The sequence below is a fragment of the Manacus vitellinus genome, unplaced genomic scaffold, assembly GCF_001715985.3.
Source record: "Manacus vitellinus isolate BGI_N305 unplaced genomic scaffold, ASM171598v3 scaffold_0_pilon, whole genome shotgun sequence".
Lineage (NCBI taxonomy): Eukaryota > Metazoa > Chordata > Aves > Passeriformes > Pipridae > Manacus > Manacus vitellinus.
The window spans coordinates 9,372,171-9,398,429 of record NW_021938789.1 but is presented as its reverse complement, the minus strand read 5'-3'; the positions used below and the strand labels follow the sequence as shown (position 1 = coordinate 9,398,429).

The following is a 26,259-nucleotide window of genomic DNA, read 5'->3' as shown; positions in this document are numbered from 1 at the left end:
CATAGACAGGGAACAATTATGAGGCATACTGCAGCCCAGATTTTCAAAGGTCTATAACTTCTGATTTCATTACTTCTGCATTTTCAGTACTTTTTGGGTTTGAAACAGACATAAAAATCCTTCAAGCTGAAGACTAAACAGCTGTGACACAGGCAAACCCAACTATGTGTGTAATATAAAGGGATTTGCATTAAAACCAAAATAAGGATTATTACAGGAATGGAAGCAAGACAAAAAAGCAACAACAACATATTTTACATACAACATGATATAGTTGTATCAGGGAGGATAGGATGTAACAAGGAGTGAAAGGATGTAAATCTACTATGAAGCCCTAAATCAGATTCACGCAGATAACAGGAATATCCTATCCCAGTTTCCTGGCAACCAGCTAATATAAACACAAATAAATAATACAGAAGCTAGCACAGAATGTGTAACAAAATTCTACATAAAATTATTCTCTAGTAGAATGACTATTTTTTTTCTGAAGATTTATGTTGCACCTTGGTAGCTGGATGTTTAGCTGGTGATTTAGAAGAGTGTCTAGTTGGAACACTAAGATAATTCACAAAAGTAACTCAAGAAACCTTCAGAATGGCATCTGCTCTCTCCTCAGTATATTCTGAAGCATGCTGACTGAGTTCACTGCAAGTAGGCCAATGTCTGACTTGGCATGTTCTTGTCTGAATATGATATACCATAAATCCCATCATAGTGGAAAAACTGTGGAACTTTCTAGACCTGGTATTTCTGACTATTTGCTACCCAGTGGCCAGGAACAGCTGTGTGGATGACAAAGCAATCAATATCATGTGGTAAAATACTGTATGCAAGTATGCAAGCCAGAATCTTGCTATACAACAGTTTCAGGTAAGTTTGGCCCAAGTGCTGGACCACTTATGAAAATAAGTTTAATTTTCTGCTGTCTTACCTATTGTATCTTGTATCAAGTGAGAAATCTAAGATCTCTCCTATCTGAATTCGTATTTCCCTTTCCCAAAACATGATAGTCAGCCACTTAAGTTCACAAGGCCAAATGCTAGGATGTTTTTATAAACAAGTTATCTGTGAGGATGATGTACAACAGGCATACTTTAATTTTCCTTCTGAAATATGTGAACAGAACATATTATTCTTGTTTAATTCTGGAGAACAAAGATAAGAGGAAATAGCAACACATTTCTTCTAATCAAGAGAAGGAAATGAAGGGTGAGGCTTTCTAGCATCAGCAGGTTAATTTTTGATACTAAAAGAAGTTGGTATCTAGTATGCAAGGTTTTAATATGCAGGTTTGCCAGTCCCAGATGCAGGATAAAACTGCAGTTAGAAATTAGCTGAAGGCAAATTTATAGCCAGCTAAGGCAAACAGAGGATATGGATTCATTTGATTAACTTAGTACACTAAAGCAAATCTGAACAAAAAGCCTACAAAAGAAACAAACATGAGCTTGTTCCAGCTGCCTCCTCTGTCTGAAGATATAGGTCCTCTTTGTCCTGCTGGTGCAGATCTGAAGAAGAGAAAACAAACAGGATGTTCACAGCACAGAGCTGAGTTAGGATTCTTTTAAATATCAGGGGTTTGTTGCCAAGGATGAAGTTCGTGGTCCAAGTTCTAAACTAGAAGTTTCTTCATACGAGCTAGCCAACAGATTCTCTCTGGCTGTGATGATTTAATAAACTAAGTAGCTTTGGAATATCCTGGGAACGCTCCTTTCTATCTTTACACCTGAGCCTTCTTGCCTCTCCCCCTTCATTTACTGTCTCTGGCCTTATGCTTGTGATTTTATAGAGCTCTTCTAGGCAGCAGTGGTCCTGTAGGACTGTATTTTCCCAGCATTTGATAAAGCAGTATCCAGATCCACTTCTAAGTCTCTCTGACATTGCAACAATGCAAGTAATAAATACCACTACTAATAGGTTGCATCTGGCTTCCTTCCTGCTTATGTTTGTAAGCCATCTATGCCATCTAGTGGTTAGTTTTTACTTACAAGTTTTCTTCAAAAGTCAGGATCTCAACTAAACAAGCCAAAGTCCAAATTTGACTCAGCAAAAACATAATTCAAGTCTGGAGAGGAATTAAAGGGCACTACCAATACCCAAGAAGCCCAAAGTACATTAAAGCACGTTCTAGGCCATCCCTCTGCTACCCTGACCCATACCTCTCCTTTGCTATGCCAGTGTAACAGGAGCTATGGTGACATAAAAAATGACTTGCCCAACTCTGGTAGTTTTGGGCTCGGGACACTATTCTCTGCAGGGTAAGAAGGCAGCTATCAGCCTTGTAAAAGCAAATACGCCTCAGGAAAGGGGATGCAGAAGAGCCTGCATGCCTGTTTCTCTGAGTACACTGAGTGTACACTGAGCACACATATTCTGCAAAGGAAACCTTTTCCTAACAGATACATGCTCTTCATAGTGATACCCCTACTGTCCAGACTGCTCCCATGTCAGTTAATGAGCCATCACATCCCTCCACAGAAAAAAACATACCTAAGAAGATAATCATCAAATAATTTGTATGCATTTGCTTAAGACTTTGTGAAAGGGCAGTAATTTCAATGGAGAAGTTATTTATTGCAGAGAAGTAAGTGATTTGGGGAACAGTGTTAAGTATTCATTGGTCTGAAGCACTTTAGTTAAATTTCAGGGAGAGGCAATGATAGTTTAGCATTCTGATTGGGAAGCTCTGTCTTGATTTGGGATAGTGCAGATATGAAGTAAATCAAACCTATTACAGTGCCATGCATACAGGAGGGAATAGCATGCTCAGGAAGGAAACAAGCAAGGAAAGTTTTCCTAATGAGGATGATCACATCTGAGTTGGTTAATAATTATCCCACGAGAGCATGAGACTGATGCTTAGAAAATGCCAGTTATTATGTTACTTTAAGTACCGGCGTGGATGGAGGAGAAGGGGTGGCTGCTTACATACTGCAAGCACTATGTAGTAATACTGCAGAACTGGTATGCTCATCCCTTAGTTGAAAAGAAAAAGACATTAACGGTTTCCATGAGCCTTCTCATCCAGGTTTTCTCAGCTGAGGAACATACACCACAAAACTTTGAGGGAAATGGTTTAAAACCTGGGAGAGGAGAAAAATCTTCTGTTAAGAGGTCACAATATTATATTTTTTTTAAGTCCTGTAAAGTGCTTTTTCCTCCAGTTTGTTAATATTGTCACTACATTTACAGCTATGATTTTTCATGGGATAAATACACTTTCCTTTGACACGTGAACAAAAGCCCTACCATTCAGTGGCAGAACAGGGAAACCCTATTTTAATCCACCGTGCAAGTGGTATTTTGTAACAAACAAAAACCTTAACGGGACTGGAAGCCTGTCCTATGATCTACTGCCTAGGAGGAATCTGTTTTCATAATATTTATAGGTTGGTGCTAGGATATAATTTGGATGTGAGAATAAATGTTGTTGCATGACAAGATGAGTAAAAGTTTACAGTGACCAGCAGCAACAGAGTACTCACTTTCTCTGTAAGGATGCATTAAAAGCTGAACATATGTTACAGAGAATGATATACACCTACTTTTCTGTACTGCATGAAGCACTACTGCCCCTCCCCAGAGGGAGGCAGCAGCAGTTGCATCTCTCTGTTGCCATAACTGGGAACAGCAAGTAAGATCTTTCATAGCAGAAGTTCAAGTATCTTATGTGTACCTAAACATGCAACAGTATATAGATTAAGAAAACTAGTCACAATTGAAAACAGCAATCTTCACTGTAAATCACTGAAATACATAATAAATTATCTTAATTCTCTTTATATAATGAATTAAAATAAGAATAAGATGGGATAATATTAAAAACTAGTTTTGGAATGATGATTGCTAATTAAAAAAGTTGTGTCTTGGATGTAAACTGCACCTCTGCAGATACCCTACTAGGTAAGGCCCAGGGTAAATGCATTGGGCCCAAGCTAAATACATTGAAATACAGAAATTGAGTTTCATACAAAATGGAAGATGAAAAAGAAACTTCCTCAAAATTTAGACCTTTAGTTCCAGCAGCTGGAGAAATGTGCCATCATTTGACCTACAATTTCATTATTCAAGGAACAATATTAATAAATCAATTTCAAATTTGAAGTAGATTTTGCACCAGAACAATGATATGTACAAACTTCATTCATACCATGAATCATATATAGTGTTACTGTGTGATTGATGAGAACTCATTAATCCCTAATTTTGAACAGCAGGTGCTCACAGACAATTGTGTACAATTTGCAAAGAGAGACAGCTTACTCAAGGCACAGTAAGTAATAAATTGAAGAATACTGTATATTTCATATGGATGATATATAATAGATGGTAGAGGTTGGATCTGTTGAACTGTTGACTTCTGCATTGTTTATTCGATTGTAAGGACACTGAGGATGGATTGAACTTCTTTTACTTACGATGGAAGGGCACACTTAGAATTATCAGGATAATCCAAGCAGAGTAAGAACACTACAGACCTGTGAAGATATCAATTTATTTAGTATTTTTAGGCAGAAAACTGAGGAAAACCAATGAAAAAATGAAACAAACTCACAGTATTGTCATGTCTAAAGCTTCCCTTCAATTAAATTTTCTTAAAATCTACTGGGAATAACTAGAGCTGTGAATCCTGCTATGAATATCTAATAATCCTGCAGACATGCAATAGTGGTTTTAACTGGTGCTTAGATTTTCAATCCAAATAAAGATTTTACAGTGAAGTGGAATATGAGGCCATATTCTGTGTCTGACATTGAGTACAATGCTCCATCTAATTATACAATACAATGTAGTGTTTTGCTCAATTCACAGGTAAAAAAGTCTAAAAAATGTGACATCACCCCTCCAACATATCAGTCTCTCCTGAAGACACAACATTAATGGCATTAAAGTATTGAAAAGTAAGAATCAAATAGATAAGGTACTTCTGCAAATACACCATATTAATAAAGGATTTTCACTTACTTGTAATTGTCAGTGCACGTGACATTATAACCAAGGGTTTTCAGCCTGGTTTCTAATGTCTTTACACTGTGGATTCCACAGGAATCTCTGTGAGAGAGGATTTCAATATTATTGCAAGTCTTTTGTTAGATAATTTCCTTTACAGAACTTGATGGAATTAGTAAAGTAAATCCCCATTACTTTGCCTCTTCAGACACATGTGGTGGATATGGTGACATCCGAGTCCATTTCTCTGGCCCTCTTCAGCCAGGGCAGTTTTAAGACCAATGAAGTGTCCCCATGTTAAATTGCAGGGACCCTGCAAAACTGACTTCCTCTGTTCTGTACCCCCAATTCATCTATGTACATTTGCAGTGACTCCCACAAAAGCTATAATGAATAGACTATTTAATTCTTTCTTTAATCAGTGCCAAACAAGGCCTAATTTCCAGTCTAATGATTTAATTTTTTTAACTTCAGAATCTATTTTCCATTAGGTTTCAATTGAAAATTGTCACTTGGTCTTTGGCTATTTACCAACAGACAATTCTGTTCTGACTGATATGTTTGTTTATTATTTATTCATTTGTTTTAATTAAATTACCAGCAAAATTAGACATTTTTAAAGTCTACATTTTATTACTGGATTAATTACTGAGAGAAAAAGAGCCCCCTGTTGGCATTTATCTGCTTCTACAAATTTTTCAAATACTTAAGATAGGTGAAAATGAAAAGAATGCATATGGCAAGGTGAAAGAAATATCTCTTGTCAGCACTTAATCTGAAATTCAGATTGACTCTTAGTAAAACTGTACAAGCTATATCTTCACTGAAGGTCTGAGATCCAGAGATCCACACATACAGATCTAACCAAGAGTTGACCACAGATCTAATATTAGAATTTATTTATATTTTGTCTAATTCTGGTATTTTTGTACTCTTCAGGAATGGCAGCCTGTGCCTTTTGTGTTCATGAAAGCATCTAAAATACTTTAGTCTAAGTGCCACGCAAATATAATCAAACAGAAAGATAAGGTGAAATTTTAAAGACAGGTCCAAAAGGGAGAAATTAAATTTTTTTTGAAAATGTAACTTACAGATCTGGTCCTTCAATATCATCCACAACCCAAATAACAATTTGTGAGATTTTGTCTTTCTGGAGATTAGGTATTTCATAATCTGCAAAAAAACTGATTCAAGAAAAAAAAAATTTAGAACCATGAAAGAACATGAAAATTAATTAGTCTTTTGTACTTTACACTAATGAAGGCTCTGATCCTGCTGTAGCATATGGGCTTGCTTGACTTTATATCTTCTAATTACAATCAGGCTCAACACAGATTAAAAAAATATGATTCATATTCTGAGTGTCCTCAAAGGCCAAGAAATACCAGGACAATAAACTTTCCCTATAGAATTTACCAAGTTTGCTCTAAGCCTGACAGAAATTAGAGTCCTTGTAACAATACCCTCTCCTTGGACATGTTGCTGAAAAGAAATTTTGTAATGCTCACCTTTTGGAAGACATAAACATTTTGCCACAGTATTGACTGACTTAAAGGCAGCTTTCAAAGAGCATTCATGCTGCTTGCCACAGCAGTTTTTAAAATGCAGGAGTCAAAAGCATTATTTCCATCAATTTCATATTAATTCCTTCAATTAGGGACAATTAAGAGTTGTCCTCACAACTGAGCAGACTTTGATGCATGAGGCTCTTTCAGCTACATTTCCCATGCTTTTTGCAGCAGAAGACCCAAACAACTGGCTGACCTCTTTTTTTTTTTTTATTAGGCTTTCTACACAGAAATCAGTTTTCTTACCTTGGCTGTGGATAAGCTCCTCCGACTGCAGAACCATTCAACAAGACATGTATCTCCCCTGAACTGTGCTTCGCATACTGCAATACATAACAATGTTTTCCAGAACTCATCTTACAGATTTTTTACAGAATCACAGAACGTGCTGAGTTGGAAGGGACCCATAAGGATCATTGAGTCCAACTCTTGGCCCTGCACCATGTGCCTGAGAGTATCATCCAAATGCTTCTTGAACTCTGTCAGGCTTGGGGCTGTGACCACTTCCCTGGGGAGCCTGTTCTAGCACCCAACCACCCTCTGGGTGAAGAACCTTATTCTAATATCCAGCCTAAACCTGCCCTGACACAACTTCAGGCAATTCCCTTGGATCCTGTCACTGATCACCACAGAGAAGAGATCAGTGCCTGCCCCTCTTCCCCTCACAAGGAAGTTGTAACTGCAGTGAGGTCTCTCCTCAGTCTCCTCTTCTCCAGGCTGAACAGACCAAGTGACCTCAGCTGCTCCTCATATGGCTTTCTCTGCAGGCTCTTCACCATATTTGTTGCCCTCCTTTGGACTCTCTCTGATAGCTTAATATCTTTCTTATACTGGGGTGACCAAAACTGCACACAAAACTATTTTATTGCAAGCAACAATGACTAAAGAAAGAATTTTACCAAGAAGAATATCAGAACTGCAAAAATACTACTACACTAGCACCCTAGCAGATCATTTCAGGAGAAAGGACAGGAACTAAACAGCCAGTGGATTAATTCAATGAATTAAGCTATTTTCTCACACCTATAAATAGTTTCTTCAGCACAGGAAGAAAGCATTTTAGCAATCTGTGTTGGGTTTGATCTGTGAATAAAGCGTTTCCAGCAAAGCTGTCAAATATCACTTTGAACCTGAAATTAGTAGACAGCTATTGTGCTTATTGTGCTTAGTATATGATTTATATTAACAACGCTAACACAGAATTTTAACACATTATCTAGCTAAGGTGAAAATTAGGTTCCTCTTGCTAAAACACTGTATTCAGTCTAAAACAGTGTATTTGTATCAGAAGAAATAATCTAGCAGAGTTACAGGTTTAAAGCTGTTTTGAGCTGGCAGTGTTTTCCTGAACCACCCAGGACACGCTGGCTAATGCATGAAGTCAGCACTAATGCACTATTTACAGTGATTGAGGCCATCCTCCAGAAGGAATCCACTGCATTGGTTTCACATTCCATCGTAGTAGGGCAGGATTCATAGTCCAGTCCTGTAGGAAGGCATGTGATTTGTGCTATTAGATAGATGATAATGACTGTAAAAAGGGAGTTTAGAAAGGAAGTAAATTTATGTGCTCATTACTCACTGAACATACAACATAGTTTGACATGACACTGGAAGCTTACTGTTGTATTTTTTCAATAATTTTCCATCCTTTGCAGTTTACACAAACAGTGACATTCTTTGGATTCAGAAATTTGTTTGAAATGGATCTAACTCTATTCCTGGGATGCAGAGAGCTCCAGCTTCAGAGAATTGAGAAGGTGGTTTACCTCCACTGCAGCACTGTTTAGATTTCACTGTGTGCTCCTTGACTGCAATGTTAAATATTCAAATGATACCAGAGTGAAGCTATCCCTAATTTTTCACCAGATAAGAGCAAAATTAGCTTTTGCAGAACACAGCACTCAGTCTCCATTGTGGTTTTGCAGACAAATGTTTAATATAGCACTCATTATCTTACCAGAGCTGTTTGCCTGCCCACACCAGTTTAGGAAATCTCCAAAGAAGCCAAACAGGGTATCACCCACAGGCATGTAGCGACGTCCTCTGTCAGCAAAGCTATTGACTAGTAGCTGATTATTTTCCCAGAAGAGAGACTATATAAAAATAGGGAAAATAAAAAAGAAGATATGTACTGACACTTGGGAGAGGACACAATGAGATTATTGGGTGTCGAAAAGAGTTTAAAACATGTTTTGGTGTTTCTTTCAAAATCAACTAATAACCAGAAATGTTAGCTTGTCTTTAGAGGAACAAAGTTTTTATTTTATAGAGGTGTAAATTCCGATCTCTAGAGACTTGAGGGACACTCATACCTTGATGGGAAGGGAGGTTTAGGAAAAGGAGGAAAAAGGGAAGACAAATATTTATAATCCAGATATATGTTGCCAGAATTCTCTCACATTGCTATGTTGGCTTATGGTGTGAAAAAATCATACATCTTGCTGTTATTTCTGTGTTTGTGAAACTCTTCAAGCATTAAGCTATGTTGACAGGAGTATTTGTTGGTTTAGCTCATAACATTTAGAGATGAGGAATAATTGTGCTGAGGAAAAATTGCTTTAAAGCACAACCTGTCTCTTGCACAATCACAGTTCTCTGCAATTGCCAGCACATCAAACCCTTACTGCTTTCTGGCATATAACAACATCTTATCTCATTTCTGTTTATGTTTGTTTAATGTGTCAATGTTTAACATGTCATTGCCACGAGATTTGGCTGTGAGGAGTAGAAGCAAAAGATGACAGCAGGCACACCCTTTGCAGGCAGAGCACCTAACTTGAGGAAAAGTAGAAGTTCAGGCACTATGTCAGAGCTCCCAGCACAGCAGGAAAAATGGAGGATCTTTGTAGTATAAAAAGAGAGAGGTTGCTGAGAAGCTACTGCATAAAATAAATGGAGCCAAACACATTGAAAAATGCTATGAGGTCTGAGACTAGTTTTTAAACTACAGACAGGCCAGAAAGAATGACTCACAAGTCAGCCAGATAATGACTCTTGGTCAATTTTGAACTCTGTCATAGAAAATCTGTTGGATATCTAAGGACAGTTAACATAAATAATCATTACCTTGTTAGCTGGAATTGTGTGCAATGACAGGTTGATAAATAATTCATAGTCCTCAGGTAGAATGCTGCAAGGATCCTTGTTAATAAATGCACTTTTAAATGCTTCCCATATCTCTGAACAATTCTTCTCACTGTAATCATTGAAACAAACAAACAGCAGAATTGTTTTCTCGAAGCGAAGCAAGAAAGTAATTTGTTCCCAACTTTTTCAAATTCCCACATTAAAATATCCGTAAGGTTAAGGTAGAAAACTGAAGTCAGGGTGGTAAAAAACCTGTAGGTCAGGAAGAGCGTATAGATTTTGTCTTTTTCTGACTCATAACTGCAGCAGATTAGGAGGAAGTAGCAAGGAAAATATTATCATTTACAGTGTGGAATTAGAAACACATCGTAATTCAACAAAAATCTTCATAGATAGAGTATATACAGCAAGTTTGCTATCCAGTACTGTAGAAATAGTAAAGAAAACAGCTTTCTTTGAAATTTTTCAGATATAAAAAGCCATTTCAACTAAACCATAGCTAAATATGTAAAACTACTGGAATGCCCTATTACTCTCAAAATGTCAGATTCAAGTGCAGGAGGAGTTACTGAAAGTTTCAATGGCAGAATAATGGTTTTGACAAAGAGATGCCTTGTGTGCATAGGCCCTAGGACTAAGCAACTTTACCCTGCTGGAATGAGTACAGTGAGCAGCGTGGAGCTGCGTGGAACACACTGTCACTATGCAGTAGCTACAAGAATATTGTTAGCATTCAGCATTTAAAGTGCTTGTGAAAGGAGGCCTGAAATAAACTGCTGCACACTCCAGCAGTTCCCTTCTGCCAGCTCTGCCTTGGGGACAATAACCTCCCATGGAAGAACAGGACAGGCTATCTAGGGATGAAAGTGTCCTATCTCTCTGGATTTTCAGGATCTCATCTGTCACAGATCTGAACCTGCCTGTAGTAATTAAAAAGGGAATTCCTGCTCTCACCACTTTTCCACAGTACCTTTCCCATGTACCACTGTAACCAAGGTTTATGCCAGGAACTCACTGCACAACAGAATAATTATTTTAAATGCATACAGCACTCCTAACATGAACAGCTGTAATTGCAAAGCTCTAGCTTAAACAACAGTAGTCCAGACAAGTACATTGAACGTTGCCATTAGAGAGTTTTGCTCATTTTATGTCATCCATAGACAGCAGGGTTTTGGCTGGCACAGATTCCTTAAGGAGACACTTTAAAGGACCCCTTGTGATGAGCTATGCAGCTCCCATGAAGGAAACGTACCACAGATTCTCTTACAGTAATCTCTGGACATGCTTCCAACAACTATATAATAATTCCCTATATATCATAAGGAGATATGGATTTTGATCCAAAAATATTCAGTGATGCAATATGATCCTTGATCAGTAGTTTCAAGGTTTAAATAGATTTATTTGATAAAAGGATTTGTGCCCTATTTCTGATTTCAAGCTGTTATACTTCAGCTTCTGACAATTGTGTATATTTCTGTCTTATTTTGCTAAAGAGCTTTCTGCTGTAAAAACTCACTTACTCATGCCAGTACTTGTAAGTTATGATCAATGGAACTTTTAATATCTTTCTTGACAGTTGAATCTTGCAGTAAATTCCTGGTTAATTCACATACTGCATTTTTTTTCTTCATGACTTCTCATCCAGGTTTGAACAGCTTGTAAATCAAAAGGATTATTCTGCTCTGATATTCAAAATTTCTTAGCTGGCAAAAATGCTTTTTGAAACTACAGGGTTGGGAAGGAATACAGTTCAGGACAATTCCCTCTAATCTCAATAGACATTAATGAGTCCTATTAGACTTATTTCATACTAGTCAGTTAAAGAACTTGTTTTCAAAACTTCCACAATATATTACAAATAAACAAGTATGGAGAAAAAGCACTACAGGAACATTCATGTTACACAGCATGCTCCTGTTAGAAAATTTGAAATATGATCTTTGTTCAAATTCCTCACTGCTACATGACCACAGCATTTTGTAAAATGCATCCTTTACCTGCCATTTTGCATGTTATAACATAAGAGAAAGTTTTTCTTATGTTTTTATAAACATCTTTACATTTTAACTATGTTGCAGTGTAAAGACATGCCTTGCTAGCTTCCTTTATCTTAGCAAAGTATTTTTAGAGAATTATTGTATTTGCACATAAATTCAGAAGCGAAACATATCCAGGTGGTCGTGCCTCTGTAAAAGCCAGCCTGGGGGCAACTAAGAAACAGACAATGAACAGAAAGGGCTATAAATAATTAGAGTATCTGCTTTGCACCTGTGCAATATGAAATTTTCATTTTGTTTGGATTACATTATTTGCTTATAGACCTCACGGAAAGAGACACCCCCCTCCCCATTATATGAAATTAATTGTGCAGCTCTTCTTTTTATAATGTCATTTTTGGTCTTAATTCAGAAAAGTGGTCCCAATGGCCTGCCTGGCTTCATGCTATCCTGAACAAAAAGACTTTGATGAATGGGTTCAGACTGCTCAATTTTAAAATTATATTCTGAAAATGTCACAGGAATTAATTAGATCACAATACTATCATATACATGAGACATATAGAAATACTTTCAAGAATATTGTATTTAAAAGTCCAAATCAGTTAACGATAAAGCTAATACTTCTATCCTTTATATTGTTCATTTTAGCATATTTTATATTATTATTCATGTTCTGTTTCAGATATAAATGAAGTGACATCTGTTAAGTCCAATAGGAATTCTACCTATGTAGAGCCTACTGCAAGATCAGACTACCTACACAATTGTTAACTAAATTTACATATTTTATATAATATATATATTATATATATAATATATTGTAGATATGTAGAAATATATAGTTAAAGTTTATTTGTACCTTCCACTGTGACATGTTTATAAATTTGCTGAGCTTGAACTGTTCTGCTGAAATTCTAGTACTATGTTATTTACATTAAGGTGATTTCTTCTTTCATGAGGAACTTGAAAAAAATTGCTTCTGATAAGCAATGTTATTGGGCAGAAACGTGTAGTTTTGCCTTTGTTAAAAGCCACCAACCTGTTTTCAGTCCTGTATCTTCCTCTTTTGCAACAGCAACTGAAAAAGGGATGTTGGGGGAAGGAGGTGATATTTGCAATATAATCTAGCCCTGTTTCAGACAGCAGCAATTCAATGTGTAACCCAGCCAGGACCCCTCTGCAAATACCTCTTCAAACTACTAGGACAAAATTTTAGTGGCAGAATAAAGGGCTGAACTCCAGGAGACCATCCTTCCTAATTTTTTTTCCTTTTTATGGAAGCCCTTAAAAGGGAAGGAAGACAGAAAAAGTGCTCAAAGTGTTTGATTTACCTCCAGTTCTGTATAATTGACACAGCTATTGAAATCTCATGGATAATCCTACTTGAGCAGTTGATTACTACTTAATTTTTCAGGTGGATAAGCTAAACAGTTTCCTTCAGTACCACAGATAGCTGTAAAGTGAGGCGTTTCCCTTCTTACATGACCTGACACACAAGGCATTCAAGGTAAAGCTGATCTTCCCAGGAGCACTGTCAGATTTGATACTTCAGACACATTATCTCTGCCATCCCTGTGTGGTGTTCTCCTTACAGAACAGTAAGAGGGGGAGAAATGTGAAATAAAAAATTGCAGAATTAAAAATCTTGCCTTAATTACACTCCTTTACTTAAAATATGACATCTGTAAAAATTCATTTTTTGTTTCCAGACAGCTACAAGCATGTTGTCTGCAATAGGATCACTTTCATGGCTAGAAGCATAACATCAGGCTTCTGATTAATAACTATTTTGTACAGAACATAAAAAACTAATCCAGAAACAATCAAAACTTACCCAACAGCAGGATTCACAATTCTAATATAATCATAGCATCTTCCAATGGCAATACTTTCCAGGTTTTGAGTTGTACCTTCACCTTTCCATTTCCTTCCCCGCACTTCTGAGAAGCTGTTCATAAACAGAACAGACACAAGTAAAAGAGGCAAAAAAAGGCTCATCATCATGATTCTTGGCAATCCAAGTTCTTAAAAAAAAAGGGGGAAATAAAAAAAAGAGGAGAGTTAAATGATACAATCTAAAAGGAAACCAGCAGGCTTAACATTTAAGATTGTCAATACTAGCTCCAACTCTAGCTCTGTACACAAAAGTTTGGAGGAAAACAGAACCTTGCTGGGAACTGTAACTCAACTGTTTCCTGGAACGATTGCAGCACACAGATACATCACTTCCTTGTGTCTACACTGTTCCCTACTTTAGAAAAAAAGAGACTTTCAAGGCCATCTGGTGATAACTAAGGAGAATTGCAATATATTTCAGTAAAGTGAGGAAAAAAACCCTTACCACTTCAGTACTTAGGATGCCTTTGGTTCACCTAATAGTCATTGCTGCGCTACACCTCCCTAAACCATCACAAGCGCTTGCAAGCAACATGTTTTAAACAGTTTCTTTTAATTTTAAAAGGACTATACTTTTTGCACATATTTCTCTAATGGCTGAAAAAAAGCTGAAATACATATCAAGAACAAAAAAAAAATAAATATCTAAAATATGCCAGTATAGCAATGATAGCATAAATACCCAAGTCCTCGTGATCTTGTATCACACATAAGGGTAAGATTAGACAACTTTTTTTTCCATCTCTCCCCTGGATACTGACAGCAACATTTTGGCGTGATGATACTTGTATCATGTCCTCATGAACAAAACTGCCTTGCAGTCATGAATCAATCAGAACAAGAAGCAAAAGGATTAAGACACATACCCTGTGCACTAAACAGACCTCTTCAACTTCTGCTTACTGTTATTCTCCTCCAGGTTCTTTTCCCTAAGTACTTCATTAGATCAAGAAATGACATTAATTAATCTAATCTTCAGAGTAAATATTCTGTGGTATGCAAATACAACCACCCTATTTTTTTTCCTTAAAATAATAAAAAAAATTCAACCTTCGAGTAATTTGCCTATGGACTCAGATTTCTAAGGCAGGTCTGGCAATTCATGCTTTGTATGCAGATCACTGTCCCTTGCTCTCTGCCCCTCTCTCCTAGAAGAAGTTATTGCCAATGAATCAGTCAGCCAAATTTGCAGCATATCTGCTCTGGAGATACTCGAGTTCACAATCTGAATATTAACCCAAACAACCATGAAATTCAGCATATGTTTATATTCTGAAGCCCGGGAAGATGAGGAACTTACATATTCTCATTCTTTCTATTAGATAGGAGTCGTAACTTCCAGCAGAAGGAAGGTGTAACAGGTGGGAACGTTAATCCTCTATTACAACTCAGGCATGAACTGATGACAGAATAACCTCAACTCTGTATGACTACATGCTTTAGGCCTGGAAACATGACATTGAAACTGCTCATATTCCCAAGCTCCTCTGTAAGTGTTGAATTTCAAACATTGTTTCTTAAGGGTTTGTGTCTTCAAGTGCATGATTCTACCTCCAGCAGTAACACCAGTCTCACTTGCTCCCTTATGTGCTGTGACACACTCTCTGTGAAAGACATGCTCAAGCCCAAACCCAGAGGTGTGCTTACTAACCAAGCAGTAAACACAACCATGCACTGGCTAGCCAGCTGCATAATACCTGTGCTTTGCCTTCCTTTTCTTGTGCAACTGCTGACATGTGTAACTGCTTCCCCCCCCCAAGGCTGTATGAATTCAACCTTCCAAGGTTTGTACATGTTTGCAGACACGATTAAGTAGGCCAGCATGTTCAAAAGTCCATTGAAGTGGAAAGCATGCATGGAAAAGGAAACACCCAAGACTGCAATTGCTTAAGCCTCATTTCCTTAGATAAAGAGATAAAAAGATTATGGCGCACATGTAAGCGAGATAACCCTCATAACATGATCTCTCCTTCTCCGGTCACTATTTACTACTTTTACCAGCATTTTATTCTCAAGCACTAGTATGTTGAGCAATATTAGACTAAAAACTCATGTGCCTTTGCTCAGAATATTTCAACGTGTTTACAATTAACTGCTTACATCTATAATGTAGCTAGCTCTAACATATTTAATATCTGCAACATAGATATTTTATAGTAATAGTTTTTAGTCAGAAAGGCATGCTCCATCTATTTTATGTTTGACAATGTACTTTTGGGACATTTACTACACATTGCAACACTGGTGGACAATTTTAGCACATGTTGCCATGTTGGCTGACAGTTCCACCTTTTGTCAAATCCATGTGTGATCTCAATTCTGCCAAGTGTTCCTGCTTATTTCGAAATGTTGCATGGGCAGATGAGTATCACAAGCAGGTGTTCCTGGTCCATTTGCCTTGGATGTTAAACAAACACATTTAACTCTGCTTATTTGGCACAAATACTACAAAAAGTTGGGCACAGATTCCCCACTGCAGCCTAGTTTAGGACCCATCACACATTTTCCCTCACAAACACCAGTTCATCTGCCACACCCGCTTTATTCCTGATGTTGTCATCTCAGTGTATTTCAGTGAAGCATTGCCTTTACTTCCTGTAAACACACATATTTAGTTCAGTTTCTGTAATGACTGTGTTTTATAGCATAGCAGATTTCTTTCAGTTCCTAGCTTCTCATGGTTTCCTGGTTGGGCAACTGGGAGTTGTCCCTCTTGCTGCAAAGTACAAATAAAGTCTTCCTTCAGAAATGCTGTCTTGATATCAGCAAAACAGTACCATAAATTTTAGACCGCTATATGCACAAATAGCTTTTCTAGGACCTTTCTCGATGAGGCCACACCTCAAGTACTGTGTCCAGTTCTGGGCCCTCAATTCAGGAAAGGACATTGAGGTGCTGGAGTGTGTCCAGAGAAGGGCAGTAAAGCTGGTACAGGGTCTGAAGCACAAGTCCTATGAAGAGCAGCTGAAGGAGCTGGGGGTGTTTAGTCTGGAGAAGAGGAGGCTCAGGGGGGACCTTATTGCTCTTTGAAAGGAGGTTGCAGCCGGGGGGGTTGACCTTTTCTCCCAGGTAAGTAGTGATAGGATGAGAGGACAATCTTAAGCTGTGCCACGGGAGGTTTAGGTTGGACATTAGGAGGAATTTATTCACAGAAACAGTGATTGGGCATTGGAACGGGCTGCCTGGGGAGGTGGTGAAGTCACTGTCCCTGGAGGTGTTTAAGGAAAGACTGGATGTGGCACTTGGTGCCCCGGTCCAGTTGACGCGGTGGTGTTCGGTCACAGGTTGGACTCGATGATCTCAGGGCTCTTCTCCAACCTAATCGACTCTGTAATTCTATAAATTGTTTCCTTACATCCACAAGCCACTAACTCAGCGCTGCCAAGGCGCACGATTTCAGGTCGGGCAGTACGTCAGCGCACCTGAACGACCCCGAAGGTGTGCCTCCAACACAGAACTCAGCGCAGCGCCGGAAACCCCCAGGCACGGCAGCCCCACCCCGGCCAAGGCGGGCCCAGCGACCGCCACTGCCCGGGCGCAGGGGGGGCAGGGGCGGGCCAGCGGCGCACGCGCGGCACCGGCGGCCGCGGTCACGCGGGGCGGGCGCAGGCGCGGTGTGGATGCTCGCGCCGCCGCTCGCGCCGCCGCCCGCGGCGCGGCTCCATGGGGAGAACATGGCTCCCTTCCCCGAGAGGTGGACGTGTTCTCCGCCCCGCACTGGCGCATGAAGCAGCTCGTAGGGCTCTACTGGCAAGGTAGCGCACGGCGCAGCCCTCGCCGCGCTGCCCCGGGGCGGGAGGGAGGGCGGGGGGCAGGCTCGAGGAGTGCGCAGCTGTCAGCGCCCCGGCCCCTTTGGCAAACTCGTACCGGGCGCTTGTCCGGCCACTCCCGGGGCTGCGGGTGCCGCTTCGCCGCGGTGCCGCGCCGGGCCGGGGCTCCCCTTGCTGCCCTGCCCGGCTGCTCCGAGGGCCGGGTGTCCCGCCCTCCAGCGCCGGGCACCGGCTGAGCCGCCCCGCCGTCCTGGCGCTCTCTGAGCAGGCAGACCCGGCGGTGTTTGTCAGTCAGTCCTGCCAGGCAGGACACTGTGCGTGCTGCCCGCTCACGGTCTGTGCTTGCGATTTTATGCACAGCGTTTAACTGGCGAGTGGTTTAGAGGTACCCTAGGTGCGTTCTTTTATTTTAAATATATGCAGTTTTGCCCGTAGACAAAAAATAATTTTTGTTCTGGCGTCAGGGTAGTTAGTAACCAAGACTGGTGTGTCACCTGAAAGGCAAACTTCCCTGCAGCAGCTTTGAGTGCGGTGGGAGGGTTTTGGGCAAATACTTCACAGCCAGCACTCCTACTGAAAGAACTAGTGCCTCCCGTCTGTGGGCTTAAATAGCTGTTGGGAGAACCAGATTGGCTAACACAAGTTTAAAAGAAGGGTGAAGTTACTTGAGCGACAGTATAATAGCTTACTGCTGCCAGCAGGATGGGGGAGTTCATGCTTCCTTCCCGATTTCCACATGCCACCTTGTAGTGGTCTGGTCGCACCAGGCCCTTTCGTGTGAGCCCGTTCCATTTGCTGATCGGGTAAAGAAAACATGAGCTGTTTTTTGGCTAGGTTAGCTTACTGAATGGGCAGAGCAGAGGGTCTAGGGAGAGGAGAACGTGAGACCTTGTGTAGTTTCACTTTGCCTTTTATCTGTGGGTGCATTTGCAGTTAACTTCAAGCCGTGGCGGCAGGAAAACTTATGATGTCTTAACAGAGTGGATTTTACTTGAAGGGAAGCAAGCACCTGGGGCTCTTCCTCTGCCGTGACCCCCAGTAACCACATCAGCATACTGTTGGTGGTAACCGAACAGATGTTGTTTAAACCTCCAGATATTGTTGTCATTTGGGGTTTGTTCCTGTAGACGTATTTTTTTACTTTTATTGAGCCTTCCACAAAGTTTTGACCAAATTTACCACAACTGATAAAATTGCCTGGGCGGGAATGATTGTTTTTCCTAAAAATTTTTGATCTAAACTATCCAGTTTGTAATGATCATCATATTTGATTTTTTGCAGTTTTTATACAGGAATTTGCTTGCTCCCTTTTTCCTTTGAAGAAGTGAATGAAAAGCACTTTTTTCTTAAAGCATTCATTGTTGCATCCTTTAACCCTTTTTCAGAACTTGAGCTCTGTGCCTCACCTGTGACTTTTATCTTAGAGTAATGCTAGCCTTGCACTAGAAAAACTTCCAGGAAAACTTTCCTACTTGTGTGATTGAGATGCTGTAATTAGGTAAGACTGTAGTTCTGCTTGCATGGCATTTATAATCTCTAAAGCCGTGCTCTTTATAACTTTAGTTTGACCTTGAGGATTCTTTAATTTTGTGAATTCCATGTTACCTGTGTTCATCGGGTTCCCTGTACACTGTGTAGTTGCTGTCTGTTAGCGTCTGTATTTGCTAAATTCCACCAAATGTTAGTGAGGTTGAAATGGATGCATCCATGCTCTGCTTTTCAGGGCAAGAGTTTTGATGTTACTGATGGATGAAGTGTGTAGGCATTTAAATAATCCTTTGGGGCAGAGAGACACGGTTTATTTTGTTCTTCCAGGACTTTATGTGAGACAGAACAGTAAACTGGACATTTAAAATGTTTGGTGTGTTAGGAAAGTTATCCTACTTTGTTAGCTGTTACTGTCAGATATCTCACTGTACCTTTGCTGCATTCTTAAATGGTGGTTTTTACCTGTGTTGTACACAGTGCCCTGGACTTGGATAATAAGAGTAACTAAAAGTCTGCTTATTAAGGAAATCCACAATGTTATCAAATCTATCTCCTATTCTGATGATAAGAAGATTCTTTAAGTGCTTAGAGGATGTCCCCCCTGTAGGCAGTGGAGTGCTACAGCAGGCAGTCTTTATAGCTAAAAAGCTTGTCCTAATGCCTGACGTCATCTTTGCTACAAATAGAGCAGATTCTGTTTTCCTGTCTCTAGTGAACCGTTCTTCGTTTTCAGAACAATCTTGTGCCGATTTGCAGTTGTAGCCTGTCCTCCATCTTGGTTATGTGTTCTCTGTCCCGAGCAAACTGATTCATTCTACTTCATCACATGGGTCACACTTTCTGTACCCCAGCGTACTTGTTGCTTTTGTCAGGACTAAGCTGCCATTCTCTAACAGTTCAAGCTATCTGACTGCTGCTATTACGACTGCCTGCCTCTCTGGCTCCCATCAGCACTTGAAGTGACTCACAAAGGCTCTAAGCTGGCAGAAAACATTTTTTTCTGAAGCAGGCTAGTTTTTGTGTTGATGTAGTGCTGCCAGCAAGCACTGGTCAGGTCACTACTGAAGCCAGCGTGAGGCAGAGGGGGGACTGTGACAGCCAGCAACTAGATTGACTTAAGCTACTGTGAAACCTCAGCTTAATTATGTCTGTGTTTTCCTGAAATCTGTTGTGCAAAACGGGACAACGCTGGTTTTGAGTAGAGCAGATTTGTTATTCTGCAGTCTTTTTTTAACAGCAGCATACTCGCTTTGTGCTTGTCTATAATCCCATATTTCTCTGAAGACTGATACTCAAATTTCCTTTCATATTTGTCATTAGACTCCTATCCTGTACAAGTATGCACTCGTCCAAGTCAGCATGTTGATGTCCAGTAGAGGCAGTTTCTGTTGTCGCATTATGATCTTGTGTTTCCCACACTCGAGAATGTGCCACTTGTGTATTACCAGCTTTCCTGCTTTCCCAGCTGTGGCTGAAAGTATCGTATCCATCGTGAGGCAGCACAGGTTTCGACTGATCATATATTGAAAATCCCACTGTGGTTTGGCTGGTAGCTGTGGCTTGAGAGCACTGTTTGCAAGTGCTTGAGCTACCCTGCCATTTCCTGCAGCCTGTATTAGTTTTCTGTAAGGCAAAACTATCAAAAATCATGGAGAAATTGTGATCTGTATCATCTTCCTTTTAAGTAGTTTACTTATCTTATCAAAAGGAAATCAGATTCTTTTTTCTAAACAAATCCGTGCTGGCTGATTGTTACTTCTAATAGCTTCAAGATCAGGACTACTGAAGTAGCAGACTCTGGTCTAGATACAGATGGCGATTAAATTTTGGCTGGGCCTTTCCCAGAGACAAGATACCTGGTCTTGCTGTTAGGGATTTCAAACTTCCTGCTCTCTTGTGGAGTTACTGCAGCCAAAGAATGTTTTCAAATCTTTGTGTTATATAATTACCCAGCAAGTTTAGGCTGCATTAGGAAAAATGGTTGCACTCTAAATCCTATAATGCAGTTAGTGATGTTTGATGGCTTGTTCTCACGTTCTCTCTGCCTCTCAAAACTAGGGTGAGACTTCATACTGTGACTGAGAGGAGGTAACAACTGGCTGCTGCTGCTGGAAGGGTTAATTGTTGATGATATCCTTTGTGCTTCGCCAGCCCCTTGATGAGCAGCTAGTTCATCTAGGGAACTGAAGCGAAAGATGATTCAGTAAAACTGGCTCACTAAGAGGTCAGACAAGCTCCAGAACCAGGCTGGCAGTATGGGAGGAGGGAACAGGACTAACCACTACAGGAGTAAACAGCTGCCTTAATAGTTCAGCTTTATTGTGAAACCTTTGTGTGTTTGATCAAAAGCATCTAAGGTCCTTCTTCTGTTTACCTGACTTCAGTCTTCTGTGATCTTAATTTTCTACAAAAGATCTCTGCAGTTATTTCTCATGATTCAGTAATTACTTTGGCTAGTTCTTCCAGGAAATTGGTTCAATTTTGTCATATTCTGCTGACTTGAATACATTGAACTTATATAAATATTTAACTAGTATTTTTCTTTGCTAGCCTACACTTCTGACTCTTTGTTAAAAATTAATTGCCCTAAATATTTTTCCTAATTAATTTTCTTACGAAGACTTGAGCAAAGAAGACGTTGAATTTTGCTATTGTCATCTGCCTTTCTTGTTAAATAGTTGACATAAAGTATCCCTTCTCTTATAGTCTGTTTCCTCTGTCCTCCTAACTTGAAGTCTAAATTCTGTTCTGTTGAATTTACCTGCATTGACAAGTTCTTAGTGGTTTTTTGGTTTTTGGTTGTGGGGATTTTTTTTGTTTGTTTGTTTGTTTGTTTTTGTAGGATTCTTTTCAAAACTTCCATATACCTAAAAAGTTTCTTTTCATAACTTGCCATTCTCTTTAATCTTGGTTGTTTCTCTTCCTTGCAAGCTTTGGCTTCCGCTGAAGAGAGCGGATTGTTTTCCTGTGTTAAATTTGTGATGTTTTTATATCATCTGTAATAACGATGAACTGTTTAGGAGTGAAAATACTCCTGAATTGAGTTGGCATTATAAAGCATTGGGCAGGGCATTATATGACCACGTTATGGTCACACTTTTTGTGGCAGCCAGGGGGACTGAAATCTGAAAAACTAGATAAATTCTCAACTTTATGACTATTTCAAAGTGAAATTTTTTCCCCTGATGCCCTTGAGAACAGAAAATGCCTGTTCTGTGAAGATAAGTGTGTCTCTGTTTATAATCAACAAATGCTGGTAAAGCTTTCATTCTCCTTTTGAAATCCCTCTTCAGTATTTGAGTACACTGCTATTCCTTTTCCACTGTTGCTTCAAATGGGTGTATGTTGATTTAGAAATTCATAGTATTTGGTTATTCCCATAGCATTGAGCACCTTCCTTCACCTATGTTGAGAATGAACAAACAACTACTTTGGATGATTAGTCCCAGTAAGTCTGTAAACTGTAGGCTATGCTATCATTGCAGGCAGAAGATGGAAGAAAATTCCTTCCTCGATGGAAGGATATTAAACCTCCTCATTGGCATCCAGAAATAGGTGAGCCATTTATTGTCCATGTCTCTGTTTCATCAGAGACTCTACCAGTTATCTTTCCATCTTAGCTTCTGGATGCTGAATAGTTCAGTAAATTTTTGTCATGACTATTGGGAAGTGACAGCTTTGAACTATTTTTTTTATGAAGAAGAATATTTTGAAGATGAATCTGGAAGTGGCAATGCGTTTTAAATATCTACATTTTAAAATAAATGCATTTTAACTAAAGTGTCAGAGGAGGTCTGAAATGGGGGATAACAGTGGTAAAACTTGTTTGGAGTTTAAGTGAAGCTCTTCAAACCTACAGGGCGATTTCACTCCGTTTATCAGGACTCTTTTAGTTCTTGTTGCCACCTCAAACCTCATAATTTCTTCAATGTAACAAAACACCTATTTTGTCTTACCTGTCAGATGCTTCCCTTTTGTATCTTTTTTGCCTTCCTAAGAAGAACCTGAGGGTATTTTCTTATGCCAGACATAGTAGCAGTTTTATTTCCCAGTATTTGCCTATCAGCTATTTTGCCCTTGAATTGTAGGAAAAAAGTTTTCTTTTCACCTTTTGGATATCACTCTGATCTTTTGTCCTCTCTCCCAGCCTGTTCTGGAGAGCAGTAACAACCCACCTTTGCCCTTCTCTGCTTTAAGCAACAATGATTTATTGTCTCATATTCTGTGGCACAAAAAAAAAAAAAAAGAAACTGATTTCATGTAAAAATCCAGACACTGTAATTAGTGTGTATCAGTCTTAGTACAGGTTTTATGCAGCTATCCTAGAATATGCTTTAACTGATTAAATAGTGTAAGTTGTAATTCTTGAGAGACTTGGCATCTTGCTTTTGCAGTTAGTGCCAAGATGAATTAAGCTGGAGAGGGGAATTTTTCCAGTGCCCTCCTTTTGATTGTGTTAGGAAATTGCAGTGAGACTGGTGCAGAGGGACAAAGGCATTTTTACTGTGGTTGTAGTTTGTGTGTTTGTGCAGTGGGAGAGTGGGGAGGAGCCTTGAGACTGCTGTTATTTCACTCATGGGACTTCAGGTATGCCCTGACAGAAGGACAGAAGACCAGGTCTTTCTGGGAACCCGTAGCCTTGAGGATATAAGACAGGAAAGAAGTCTTCTACGGCATCTAGAATGATGTGACACAGCTAAATAACAGCATCATTGCAGGTGTTCATCATGCTTTCATTCAAGGCCCTTGTAGTTCATATCCTTACTAGATTTTTCTTTAATTATTTTTTTAAATGTTTTTAATTTTTTTTTTTTAAATGTTTTTAAATTATGTCTGCAGACCTGGTAACAGCCTGTGTCCCTCCCTCCCTGGTAAACCTCTGCTTGTGGAAACCGCATGGTGGAGTAGGCTTAGGTGATTTTACCAGTGCTTCCTGAGTTGTGCTTTTCCTGTGGTCCCCAGGGGGATCTGACACTCGCAGCAATTGCATCACTGAAAATCTTGGTGCAGTCAGTCCCATATCGTTATTTATATCTCTTTGTGAAAAGCTCTTCATGATTCAAAAATGGATCTACGGACATTCATTAGACAAAATTGACGTGTATGTAGTGCAAGATACTGATGTGAAAGACACCAATAAAAATGGAAATGAAAAAATGGAAAATAAAAATGGAGATACCTGTAGGGTTTTTCACATCCATTGTACTCTTATGCTTGGCATTTGTCAGCTTGACCTTAGCCTTTCAAAATAGAGAGAGTACAAGATTTTACCTTCTGTGTTGCCAATGCTCTTTGAAAAACAAAATAATTTTGTGTGCCTGAATCTTTGAGTTAATACAGTGTTTGTTGTTTGGTTTTGGTTTGGGTTTTTTGGTTTTTTTTTTTGAGATGCTATTTCAAGGTTTTAGTTATGCTGCAAAACAACTGACAAGATTACACAGAGGACAGGATTGTGTAGGGAAGACAACGATGGACAGAAGGGCACTTGAAAGTTCTGAATTTCTTGTTGAGTTCTGCCAGATTCAGTCCTACCTGCCTAATTAATTACTATTATTTTGAGTTGACCCACAGCCAAGAAAAGCACCCAGGGTAGAAAACTGTATTTCTCCTCTGATTTAAGGCTTCAAACATATGAACAGCTGGAGCATGAAGCAGCCAATTTTCTTACTGTTCACCTCATATATCTCTACATAGAGTAAGCCAAGGAGAGGTGACACTGGGACAGTCATCTTCTTTGCTAGGCTATCTCTGCACCCTAGTTCTTCCTTGGGGACCATGTAAACCGAACTTCTTGTGGATTCCTAAAAGACATTGCCTATAGTTGGGTGTTACTAGTGCACTGACCAGGTGAAAAAAATAAATCTGCAAAAAGGCACAACATTTTACTGGATCAGTACAACACATGGGTTTGTCTTGCAGCTGCATGATTGCTAGCACACACTCCAGGAAAGCAGCAGGAATGTACAGCTAGAAGCAGGGGCAGGGCTGCTGCTTCTGTGTTTCCTCCTCCACCCCCACACACTAATTTTCAGCAGATTAAGTATAACATGAAACCACATGCTCTTGGTATTGACACAGGCACACCTTGTTGTGGTCTTTGTTCCTCCATTTTCTTGTGCATAAAATTGAGGTAATATCTCTGCAGAGTCCAGATTTCTGTCCTTTGACTTTTAATGCTGTTGCATATGTGAAGTGATAATACCTAAAAATGTAAGAGTGAAAAAGTTGTAGCTGAACTAGTAATGCTGCTTCTTTTTTCCTGGTCCTGTTCTAAAAATAACTTTTTTCATAGAATCATAGAATAGAATCATCAAATATGCTGAATTGGAAGGGACCCATGAGGAACATCGAGTCCAGCTCTTGGCCCTACCCAGACACCACAAGAATTACAACATGTGCCTGAGAGTGTTGTTCAGAAACTTCTTGAACTCAGATTTGGTGCTGTGACCACTTCCCTGGGGAGCCTGTTCCAGTGCCCAACCACCTTCTGAGTGAAAAACTTTTTCTGATATTTATCCTAATATCTTTTTTCTTTTAACCAAAATGATTTGATGGCTCCAAAATGAAAAAGATTTTACTGTTTTTTAAATTAGTTTTAAATCTGCTGAGTTAACTAGTGGTAGAAATCTAGTCTACGTTGATCATCAGACATATTGTGTCTTTTATTTCACATCCAGTGACTATCAACTGGTTGTGTAAGTCTTAATGTGGTTACACATAGAAAGCGGAATATATAGGAATTTGACCTGTCAAAAATGTTACTTGTGATGATACATGAAAAAGAACAACAATTGATCAAGAAGATCAGGAAGAAAAAATATTTTCAATTTTTTTTAGATTCCAGACTGAATTTTTAGCGTTAGCGATTGTTCAGAATTTGCAGGTGCTGGTGGTGAAAACCTTCATTTGAAATAAAGCTGTTTGTGAATTTGTAGCCACGTTAAACTTTTTAACCTTGAGTAGTTATTCCATTTTAAATTTGTGAAATCTCTGAGGAGAGTGGAAAAATCAATTTTCCCTTTCCTGTTCTTTTCCTCATAATTTTGTTGTTTTTCAGCTTGTAGTTGGGAATAGAGGGATACTGGGAAAGTTAGAACACACTATAGACTTTGCTTACTGCTGCGCAAGTCTGATAAGAGCAGCTTACTTTTTCTTTAGTCCTGTTTGCTGATTTCTCCTTCAGTCAGTTCATAATATGCTTGGATATTTTTAAGGAAGGAGCAAACCTTTTTCACTCATTGAATATATTTTTGGCATAGTTATTAGGAAAAAAACTGTTTCAGTTTACTCACTGTAAGCTAACATTACTGGAAAATTAATTTTCTTCTTCTAAGATGACATTTTTCCATATTGGCACATGTGTAAAACATTCCCAGAAACCAAGTAAATACTGGGTTTTATTTGGTGATTTAATTAGCAGTCTTGAGCTTCCCTATTTATTCACAGCATCGTGGGTGTAGAAATATCTCTGTCTCCGTTGGACAGAAA

The 26,259-nt window shown here is 39.3% G+C and overlaps 2 protein-coding genes across 5 annotated transcripts in view; one reads left to right on the top strand and one right to left on the bottom strand.

Moving 5' to 3' along the window:
- Positions 1-1,082: 1,082 nt before the first annotated feature.
- Positions 1,083-13,830, bottom strand: BST1 (bone marrow stromal cell antigen 1). 4 transcript variants are annotated; one of them, XR_001920037.3, is made up of 10 exons: positions 13,452-13,825; positions 9,591-9,720; positions 8,482-8,617; positions 7,925-8,007; positions 6,768-6,844; positions 6,045-6,137; positions 4,969-5,055; positions 4,422-4,481; positions 2,932-3,086; positions 1,454-1,511 (listed from the first exon to the last, which is right to left on the bottom strand). XR_001920037.3 is itself a non-coding variant. In XM_008930352.4 (9 exons), exons 1-9 carry the CDS (start codon positions 13,619-13,621, stop codon positions 1,397-1,399), a joined length of 951 nt encoding a protein of 316 aa, XP_008928600.4. In that variant the 5' UTR covers positions 13,622-13,830; the 3' UTR covers positions 1,083-1,396. The 4 variants fall into 4 exon arrangements, 2 of the variants coding, with proteins under 2 accessions (XP_008928600.4, XP_017923009.3); XR_001920038.3 differs by having other exon boundaries at positions 1,457-1,511; positions 2,936-3,086; XM_008930352.4 differs by lacking the exon at positions 2,932-3,086 and having other exon boundaries at positions 1,083-1,511; positions 13,452-13,830.
- Positions 13,831-14,929: 1,099 nt separating this feature from the next.
- Positions 14,930-26,259, top strand: part of FBXL5 (F-box and leucine rich repeat protein 5) — a 37,629-nt gene continuing 26,299 nt past the window's right edge. Inside the window, exon 1 of the mRNA XM_018067486.1 lies at positions 14,930-15,002. Coding sequence (XP_017922975.1) covers positions 14,940-15,002 — 63 coding nt within the window. The 5' untranslated portion in view covers positions 14,930-14,939. The remainder of the gene's footprint in view (positions 15,003-26,259) is intronic.

What these genes read in the sequence shown, in the direction of transcription:
- BST1 (XM_008930352.4), bottom strand. Translation starts at nt 13,621, where the DNA reads ATGATGATGAGCCTTTTTTTGCCTCTTTTACTTGTGTCTGTTCTGTTT. An exon ending in GATATTGAAGGACCAGATCT is followed by an intron (nt 5,056 to 6,044) that starts GTAAGTTACATT and finishes CCTCTCTCACAG; the next exon opens with AGATTCCTGTGGAATCCACA. An exon ending in TCTAAGTGTGCCCTTCCATC is followed by an intron (nt 1,512 to 4,421) that starts GTAAGTAAAAGA and finishes TCTCTTCTTCAG; the next exon opens with ATCTGCACCAGCAGGACAAA.